The sequence below is a fragment of the Myotis brandtii genome, unplaced genomic scaffold (assembly GCF_000412655.1).
Source record: "Myotis brandtii unplaced genomic scaffold, ASM41265v1 scaffold898, whole genome shotgun sequence".
NCBI classification, from domain to species: Eukaryota; Metazoa; Chordata; class Mammalia; order Chiroptera; family Vespertilionidae; genus Myotis; species Myotis brandtii.
Window position 1 is genome coordinate 290,729 of NW_005371683.1, and position 10,350 is coordinate 301,078.

At 42.2% G+C, this 10,350-nt stretch overlaps 1 protein-coding gene across 3 annotated transcripts in view; it reads right to left on the reverse strand.

Moving 5' to 3' along the window:
- LOC102259104 (C4b-binding protein alpha chain) overlaps positions 1-9,555 on the reverse strand; it is a 33,935-nt gene extending 24,380 nt beyond the window's left edge. Inside the window, exons 1-5 of one of the 3 annotated variants that reach the window (XM_014532564.1) lie at positions 9,534-9,555; positions 9,243-9,428; positions 5,572-5,766; positions 1,240-1,407; positions 72-247 (exon numbers count right to left, since the gene is read on the reverse strand). In XM_014532564.1, the coding sequence (XP_014388050.1) occupies positions 72-247; positions 1,240-1,407; positions 5,572-5,766; positions 9,243-9,428; positions 9,534-9,540 (732 nt within the window). In that variant the 5' untranslated portion in view covers positions 9,541-9,555. Of the gene's footprint in view, positions 1-71; positions 248-1,239; positions 1,408-5,571; positions 5,767-8,713; positions 8,886-9,242; positions 9,429-9,533 lie in introns of those variants that run through there. The other 2 variants (XM_014532566.1, XM_014532565.1) reach the window with 2 other exon arrangements.
- Positions 9,556-10,350: the final 795 nt, after the last annotated feature.

The window sequence follows — 10,350 nt, forward strand, 5'->3', positions numbered from 1 at the left end:
GACAGTGCTTTGGGGAGGCACCATTTTTAGGGATTGAAGGCACAGGGAGTTCCTTGAATTGTGCCACTTACCCACTCACACTTGGGCACCTCTGGGTACCAGGTCCTGTCCTCCAAGCAGGTGATGTTTTGGGGACCGACGATACCATAGCCAGAGTCACACTGGATGGTGACATTTTCAGTTTCAACAAACTGATCCTTATCCACAAGCAGATTCCCATGTTCTATCTCTGGTGTCGGACATACAGCTACAAGGAAAGCACAGTTAAGCAATCTGTAAGTCTAAGAAAAGAAGACGAGATCACAGGCTAGGATTATTAAAATGAACTGCATGTAGGTGCTGCTCATTGTCTTATGCTTTTTTTTCTTTTGAGAGCAATAATATTAGCTTCCATGTAAATTGAGCATTGGCTCATATCATTCTTCAGGGCTCACCATTTGATGTGATTATCTCATTGAAGTCTCACTCATCTCTATAAAGTGAGCACTGTTATTATTCCCATTTAAATAAGAAAAAAAGAGATAGAGAGAGGTTAAGCAACTTGTTGAAGACATAGCATCTTTAAATTACATTACAGGGTATAAAAAAGGCTCACAACCCCAGACTCAGCTATCAAAGCAATAATCCCTCCCATTGTGATCCCTACAAAACACTGGGGATAAAATGTTCTCTCTTGCCCATTGTCCTCTTGTGAGCAAAAGAACCAATGGTGACAAAAAATTCCTGGAGTTGTTGGTGGCAAAGTACACTAAACCTGTATGCATGCAAACAGCAAACCTAGTCTTGACGCCTCCCACCCAACATCAGTTTTCAAACTGCGAATCCCACACCACAGGCCTCCAGCATTGGCAGGTGGTGCCCTACACTGCATGAGGCTCACTTCCTGGTGTTTGGAATCAGCCCCTGAGAGCCTACATTCATGCCAGAGCAAGTTTCCATGAAAATTGTGCTCCAGGCCACAAGAAAATGTACCGCCTGTAGACTATTTCCAGAGATATACAAGAAAGTGGGAACAGGGGCTGCCTCAGGAGGCTGAGTTTTGTAACTGGGAGAAAGAAATAGGGGAGATTAATGTTTCTATATACCCCTTGTACTTTTGTTTGCTTTGGGTACCATTTGGATATAGTAATTATTTAAAATAAATAAATCATATGTTTTGTTCTGCCTCTGGCTGGAAAGAAACGTTATTCTCAATCCCTGCATGACAGTTTCTCCCACTTATCCGTGGGCTGGAGTTACCTTTGCATTGAGGAGGTGGACCAGACCAGCGTGAATAAATGCAGAAGAGTATGGGATTTCCAACCAGAATATATCCTCTGTCACATTCATATTTAGCCTCATCTGGTGAGAATGTGTGTGTAGTTAGTTTAGGACGTCCATGGTCAATGACAGGAGGATAATAGCAACCTTGTTGGGAAGACATAAAGTGAGAGAGCTTGAGCTTAGAGGACATAAACAACAACACATCCCAGAATCTGTGTGCTTTCTGTAGGCTCTGTCCTGTCCTGCCATCTTCTCTGCCCAAGGGATCACTTAGCGAAACCCAAGCACCTGTGCTGCCCTCCCATATGCTCAGGATGAAGATCCTTGATGGCACTCTAATAGATCACATGGTGGTCATTTCTATAGTCTCCAAAGGTATAATCTGAATAAACAAAATTGGTAGTTGGTCCATTCTCCATATTGGGTCATTGACCTGTGTGGTAACAGCAATCACATGCAAAATGGCCAAGTAGAAACTATTGATCTGCCCCAGACTCCTCCCCCAAAAATTAGAATTCTGGACAATTACAGTAGACTGTTGAACACTCAACATTTTAGCCCCTACTACAGACCCTGTACCAGATATGGTAACTTTGCTTTAATATGTCTTCAGGGAAATGAGGCCACTGTTTTAGCAAAGGCCTTCTTTCCCACCCTACCAAAAAAGAAGATCAGAAACAATCTGCACACACATGAAAGGGTCAATATCATACATTTGCAATTTTTCCCTTGTCCTATGAAAACTCACCTGCTCCTCTCATAATATTCTATTGAAGAGCAAGAAGACGGTAGCATGATGTGAGATAATAGAAAAAAAAATATATATATATATCAGCCCTCAGTTTCTAAGATAGAGATCCTGAAACCCTTGCAATTTCCTTTATGATAAGAGCACTAAGAGCATCCTTTATTCTAATGAGGTGACTCTGGGTGTACTCCTGGGAGGCGCTCGTCACCAGAAGGACCAAACCATGATTAGAAGTTTGGAATCTTCCCCTCTTCCAAGGAGAGTCTGGAAACCGAATTAATACTTGATGGTGCCTACATGAGGAAGCCTCCATAAAATTCCAAGAGTAGGGAGTTCAAAGAGCTTCCAGATGCGTGTAACACATCCACCCACCTGGAGGGTGAAGAACCACAACTCCATGGGCACAGAAGCTCCATGTTTGGGACCCTCCCAGACTTTGCCCCATGTATTTCTTCATCTGGCTGTTCATTCATCTCCTTTATCATATCTGTTAATAAACTGGTAAATGTAAGTATTTCCCTGAGTTCTGTGAGCCACTTTAACAAATTAATCAACCTCAAGAAGGGGATCCAAAGAACCTCTGATTTGTAGCCAAGTTGGACAGAAGTTGGGGGTCATCTAGGGTCCTACTCCTTGTGATGCCATTTGAAGTGGGGTGGTCCCTGACTTGTGCGAGTGAGCCCTTAACCTGTGGGATCTGACACTACCTCCAGGTAGACAGTGTTATGAATGAATTAAATTGTAGGACACCCAGTTGGTGTCATGAGAATTGTGTGATGTGGGAAAACCAGCCACAGAGGTGGTGACCAGAGTGTTGTCAGTGTTCCATGTGAGTAGTAAAGAAGACATGGGAGAAACACAAGATGAGAAACATTGGTTTTTACAATTCATATAATGATCTTCCAGAGTATAGAAGGTAACAATTCAGGTATTTGCCACACCGGTAAATTGTTAGATGTCCAGGGTTCAGGGCATGCTAGGCTATCCCATCTAAACTCAAGTTGAATTATTGTAAATGGTACCATGTGCCTCAAGGAAGGAATCACAATGCTTAGCATGACTTTTCAGATTCTAAAGGCAGCATATTCCATACTTGGGAATACTATTCAAACCCATATGGTAGTGACAGAAAAGACTGTCAGGTTTGAATAGGGCCCAAGTTAGGAGAGGGCTCTGTGGCAAGTCCAGTCAGCAGTGCAATCCTCTCTGTTGCTTGGCCCTAAGACTCTGCAGAGCCTAGTGTACTGAGGTGGTTACAGTAGAAAAAGATGCAAATGTCAATGGGACAATCACACCATAGGCCCTTGAAATACTGGAGCAGGGCCATGCACTGCAGCATAGAATTACGTATGTTTTGAAATAGAATTCCTGGCATGTCACTTAGTCTTGATCGTGACAGCTCTTGACCTTGGGTCATCATGTGACCATGTAGCCCGAATCACTCATTATGAGCTGAGTCTGTCAGACCCATAAAGTTATAAGGTCAGGCAGGCAACTATCTGTTATAAGATGAAAGTGGTGCATCTGGGATTCAGCATGAGCAAGACCAGATGGCACAAGCAAGTTGCACAAATAAGGAGCCCACATCTTGCTTCTACCCATTCACTGTGGCACTAGTGCGTCTCTCTTAGCTCGCACTTACGGCTATATGGGGTATCCATTGCAAGCAAGCTTACCCAACAGAGGAAAGCTTGTCCCTGGCTCACAGAAGAATATTAGTAATATGTGTGTACAAGCTAAATTAGATGGAAGCTGCATAGAGCCCAATCAGGGTGGTCTCAAAGGTTAGTAGTAAGGGGAAATATTTCTGATAGGCAGAGATTTAGGGGATATATCTGCTCATTCTATTTTTTGGAAAAAAGAAGTGGCCTAAGGTAGACTAAATTGGGGTTTGTGGCCTGGAATGAAGAATGGCTTGTCTGTCATAGCCCCTTAAGGACAAAGATTGGAAGACTGGCACAAGGATATCTGGGAGAGAAGCAAGTGACTGGACACATGGGAGTGGCCAGAAAGTGTCAAGTTTTTATTCTGTATGTTAACACCAGCCATGCACCCTCAATTTAAGAGGCATTAAACAAATAAGTAAAAAATAATGCCTCAGCCAGCTGAAGTCAGCCATCCTCTGTCACAGGCCTCAGCAGAGCTGTCACAAGAGGAAAAGGATAAAGTGGTCAAGGCGACATGGATGAAGGACAAGCATCAGCCCAACAGCATGGACTCCGACTTACCAAGGTTGACTAGCAATTGCTGTCACTCAATATCCAACCTGCCAGCAGCAATGCTAAGTCCCTGATATCATCCCTTGAGACAACCTAAAAGCCACTTGGTTGATGACTATGTTGGATTCCCCTTCCACTTGGAGGGACAGCTATGTATTCTGACAGAAATAGACAACTATTCCAGGTGTGGGCTTTCCTCTTCTGCCTACAGGATTTCAGTCAGCACTGTTATCTGAAGGATTACAGAGTGTTTAAACAATTGGCAGGGGACCCCACTACATGCCACCTACAGCAAAAGAGGTATGATATTGGGATGCGACCCTGAAATGCACTCCTTGCATTACAAACGGTGTCGCCCGGAACCTGCAGACCTGTTAGGACATTGGGATGGCCTGTTAAAGGCTTAACTGAAGTGCCAGTTGAGATAATGGGAGTTTACAATAATGGGACTTTACAATAGTACTTACAGTAACTTTAACAACACAGTATTCACTTTAAATCAAAGATCGGCCTTTATATGGTACTGGGTTCCCAATTTAAAAAAATAGAGTCCATGAGCCTAGAAACCAAGAGATGGAAGCATGAGTAGCCCCATTTATATTCACTCTAAGTGAACTTTTGGGGAAAATGGGCTTCTAATCCCTGAACTCTGTGACCTGCAGATAGAAAATCGCTGGTAGGCAAAGTGGAAACACTTCAACTAAGGGAGATAAGATTCCCATTGATTTCTCCACTGTGACAGATACCTCGTCACTCTGAAGCTCCTTTGGGCTCCTTATTTCAGAAGGAAAGGCAAAGAATCGCTGTTCAGTTGGCGGTGATTATTCCTGGTCATCAACAGATAGGGTTATGGAAAAACAGCGGGAGACAAAAGGATTGTGTTTAGTACTTAAGTGCTCTTGGTGAGGGAGAGGTAGGCATCTCACACTGAGAGACAGGCTGAAGAAGGGCTTAGAGGCAGCAGAAGAAAGGAAACAAATTCAAATAGATTTGCAGTCTTGTTCTGCAGGTTAAGGAATATGGACCAGAAACACTGAAAGAGAAGAGAATAAATACCAAGAAACAGAACACAATAGTTCAGAAGTCTAGCTGATCTATTAGAAGTGGCCTAATTTCACTGATTCAGGAAAGGAAACCAGGAAGGTCAAGAAAATGGGAGCAACCATTGGGGAGAAAAGAGAAATTTGGAATGCAGACAGTGCTATTAAACAAATGTATCCATTCTAAGAATCATGCAGAGCACAGAAATTCTTTTTACCTAATTTGAACCCTTCCTTTAATCATCGCCCATACTTTGATATGAAGAAACTTCTAAAATAACATAATTCCATAAGCTCTTACTCTCTTCACATGTTGGTGTTTCTGGACTCCAGGTGCCATCTTCTTGGCATGAAGCTTCAGAGTTATGTTGCCCATCACATGAATATAAAATCAAGTCTCCATAGAAATATTCACACTTATTGGCCAAACCTCTTCTCTGCTGTCTTTGCAGAATGATTTTGCCATGCTTCAGCTGTGGTAATGGACAACAAACCTCTAAAAAATAAAAAGTGAGGCTATAAAAAGTGAGGTTAGTAAAATCACCACAAGGAGGCTCCTATGGCTAATAACCTCATTTCCACCTTTAGAAGAGTTCGCCTCAGAAGACAGGTTGGGGAAACAGACAAGGGTCCCCAAGACACCTTGAGTCCTTGCTCCCTGTCCCTGATTTGCTAAAGTAGTTCAATCCAGTCACTTCCTTCCAATTAAATAATTGCATTAGGGGCCTCCAAAATGAGAAGTTGGATGAAACCTGGATGAAAATGTAAATTTTCAAAATTATTCAAGAGCAGTGACAAATAACATTTATCTCCTTAAGGCTTCACTAGGGTCACATCATTATTAAGCTTTCTAATAACTTATACTTCCCAAAATGCAGAAGGAAGAATGTTCTCAAAAGCTTATATTGGCTTTCAGTCGAGATGGTGGCATAAGTAAACGTAGTTCTTGCCTCTCCCCCCACAACCGCATCAAAATTGCAACTAAACAGAACAACCATCATTCACAACAACCACAATCTGGCGGAGTGGAAGTTCTACAACTAGGGAATTAAAGAGGAAGCCACATCGATACTGGTAGGAAGGGCAGAGATGTGAAATGGGCTGGTCCCACACCCACATGTGGCAAATACAAATCGGGAGAGCCCCTCAAACTCCAAGCCCTTGATGGTCTCTTCTGGCAATAGCAGTCATCCTGTTGAATTAATATAATCATAAATTTAACATGAGGAACACAAGTATTCTTGAGCAACAAGATGCTAGCATGATGTGAGATAATCGAAATATATATAACTTTATATAACTTTAAAAATATATAACTTTAACAAATTAATCAAACCCTAGGAGGAAGTTCAAAGAACCTCTGATTTGTAGCCTAGTTGGACAGAAGTTGGGGGGTAATCTTGGGACCTACTCCTTGTGACTGGCATTCGAATTGGGGTGGGACCAGTCTTGTGGGAGTGAGCCCTTAACCTGTGGGATCTAACACTCCTCCAGGAAGACAGTGTTATGAATGAATTAAAATTTAGGACACCCAGTTGGTGTCATGAGAATTGTGTGATAACATTCTGTTTAATTCACCTGTGTACAAATCAACAGCTTCCATATAACCTCAGATTAAGTACCTTCTGAGAAATATAAAAAATAGCTCTTGCCCTAGCCAGTGTGGTTCAGTGGGTTGGAGCATCATCCCAAAAACCGGAAGGTCACAGGTTTGATTCCTGATCAGGGTACACACCCAGATTGTGAATTTGATCCCTAGCTGGGGCGCATACAGGAAGCAACAGGTCAATGTTTCCCTCTTCTTCTCCCTTCCTCTCTCTCTCAAATCAATAAAGTCTTATCCTTAGGTGAGGTGTAAAAAAAACAGCTCTTAATTTTCATGAATAACATATGTATGGAGTTCTGTACTAGGCTCTTCAGGTAATATTAAGAGCCATACTTGCAATATACTTAGATGAGATATAGCCACTTAAATAGCTACACTATAACACCAGTCACACAAGTGCTAGGAGAGTAGAACAACAAATAGTTCTACCGGAAAAGGTTGACAGAACTGAGGACTGGAGTATCGGGGGAGGATGTCCAGGAATGACTTGGAGATACATGAAGGATGAGTAGAAGTGAGTTGCTGATAAGATAATAGAGGCAGACCAATATGGAGGCAATGAGCAAACTCTCTGGCCTCAGAAGGTTATTACTTTAAAGAAAAGGGCAGGCAGAATCAGAAAGGGAGATTTCAAGTCAAAGTTGACAGACATTAAATGCCATTTCATAGGATTAAGGCCATCGATAATGGAAGATTTCAGGAAACAGGAGAGAAAGAGACAGGGAAACATACACATAAAGAAATAATTGAAAGACGTTGACCAATTTAATAAGGTTTTCTTTTGTTACCTCAGACTCTAAGAGAGGAGAACTTAGAGACAACTTGGAGGCCTGAACATCCCCTGGGCAGAATGTTCTTCATGCTGCGCTGACTCTCCAACCTAAAGCTAGTGCTACTCCTCAGTAATGTTCAGGTGTTTGAGGGAAAAATCACCTTCCAGATATAAATTCTTCCTTAATAAACCCATGCTTTTCCCCCACCTCTCTCATTGATGGAGAAGGCATGGCTTCCACACTTTCAAATCAAGCTGCCGGCTCACATGATAACATTCAACTATTATTTTAGATTCAGAATTTTCCCTTGAAGTAATATCAAATCCTACATTTTTTATGCCATGATAGCCATTTTCAGGGAATATGCATAGAAATATCTTTATAATGAAGACGAATTCTCTCAATAAAAAAAAATTCTAGCACAAGAGAAAAATATTTTGCTTAAAGGACATTTCCATTTAGATAATATAACAAATTAATTTCCATAACAACAAATCTTTGAACAGTTCTGGTTAAGTTCTTTTAAACTCTTTTATTTATCCTTCATTTGTAAAAAATTTTCTCCACTTCAATAACAATGCCTTATATTTATATAATTTTTATAGTTCTCCAAGTGCCCTACCTTTTACTCTAGAAATACTAAGTATTTGCGATAACAGACAATATTTTTCCTTTACTGATGAAATTCCCTCCCCTCAATGAATCACTAACTAAGATTGTAGATGGCATAATTAACTTAGTTAGAAGGTAAATGTATTTTAAACATTTTGGAGCATTGAAATATAAGAAATTGATTTGAAAATTAAAGATTATTCCTTGCTAAAGCAGCCTCATGAGAATTTTTACATATCAACACAATTATTCTAGACATAATAACTGCCTCTATCTAGAAGAATTTCTTTTATATTTTAAAATTCTTCATTTTATTAATAATGTAGTTCATCTTACTCTTTCAAAAAGATTATAAATTACCACCAATTGACTACATTTGATGAACTGTGGTTTGGTATTTTTCTTTATATCTTAGAGAAATGACCTCCTTTCCCCATAACCACTGTACTCACCACACAGGCCTGAGGGGCACAACAGTAGGTTCAAGACCCCCAGGAGGTACAGGGCTGGGAGAATGCTCTGCAACTTGGGGGGCATGGTGCAGAGTCTCAGAGGTGCCACACTGGGCTCAGCACTCTTAGACACCTCGAATCAAAATGAAGAAATGTTCTGTAAGTAACTGTCAATATGGTGCCTAAGCCAAGGAACTCAGCCTTGGCAAAGGCCCAGCACTGTGTCACCAAAGGGGGGGGCGGGGGGGGGTGCAGAGGGAGTGACTAGAAGACCAGGTGCTTTTATTGATTTTTAAAATATTTTTAGAGAGAGGAGAAGGAAGAGGGAGAGAGAAACACCAATGAGAGAGAAACAAATGGAATGAGCGGCTTCCTGCACACCCCCTACTGGAACTGAGCCTGCAACCCTGGCATGTGGCCTCACTGTGAATCCAACCAGCTACCTCTTGGTGCACGGGAGGAAGCTCCAACAACTGAGCCACACCGGCCAGGGGCCCCTCCCTTTTCAAAAAAGAAAGGAAGAACGTACGATTACAAAATGGTGCCAGCTTTGTCCATTCGCCGTTCGGAAGGCAGCGCGCTCCATTCACCTTTCCCCTAATTTTCGCATAACCGGGATCGCAATAGTATCTTACTATGGATCCTTCAGGAAAAGCTGTAAGACTTTCCAAATCTGGTGTAGCATTAGGTACATCTGGAGGGATACCACAGTCACCTAGAAATGAAAAAAAAATGGAACCAAAGAAAAGACCACTTTTCAATTGATAGCAACATTCCCTTCCCCACGCTAAGGGAAGCAGCCATGGTTTTTGATACACACGTAGCATTTCGATCCAGTGCCGACTGACATCCCAACAACTTGGTAGGCTTCCAATCTTGAAATAAACCCCTTCCCTCCATTATTTTGTGAAGTGGTTTAGTATTTCTCTCCACTTAGATACGGTTGCTAGGCGCACAATAAAGACTGGGTCCCGGTTGGAACGTTACACCTGGAGATGTGCAATTAAAGGTGTAGCTCCAGGTGTTGTTAGGGGCCCGCGTGGTCGGTTATGTGGCCTCCCACCCTGAAAGAGATGTTGGGGGGTTGACAATCCCTCCAGCCCAGCCCTGCCTTTCTGCTTCCCAGTATTGGCTGCTCTGCAAACTCAGCCGGGGCTTCCTCAGCCATCCGCGCCTCATCCTAAAGTCACTCCTACAGCCGTGCAGTTGGGGTCCCGCACAGCAAGACCCCTAATAGCTGGTCCTAATAGCTGGTTAGCAGCGGAGATCCTCTTTGTCCCATGGGATACGGCCAGTAGGAGCTCTGATCTTTTTTTTTTTTTTTAATATATTTTATTGAATTACAGAGAGGAAGGGAGAGGGATAGAGAGTTAGAAACACCAATGAGAAAGAAACATTGATCAGCTGCCTCCTGAACACCCCCTATTGGGGATGTGCCCACAACCAAGGTACAGTGGGGCCTTGACTTACGAGTTTAATTCGTTCCGAGATCGAGCTCGTTAAGGAGCTCGTTAACTCAAATTACTCTGTCAACTCAAAGCAAAAAATCGGCCAAAACTTGTTAGTCAGGACACTCGTAAGTCAAGGCCCCACTATTCATACCCTTGACCTGAATCGAACCTGGGACTCTTTAGTCC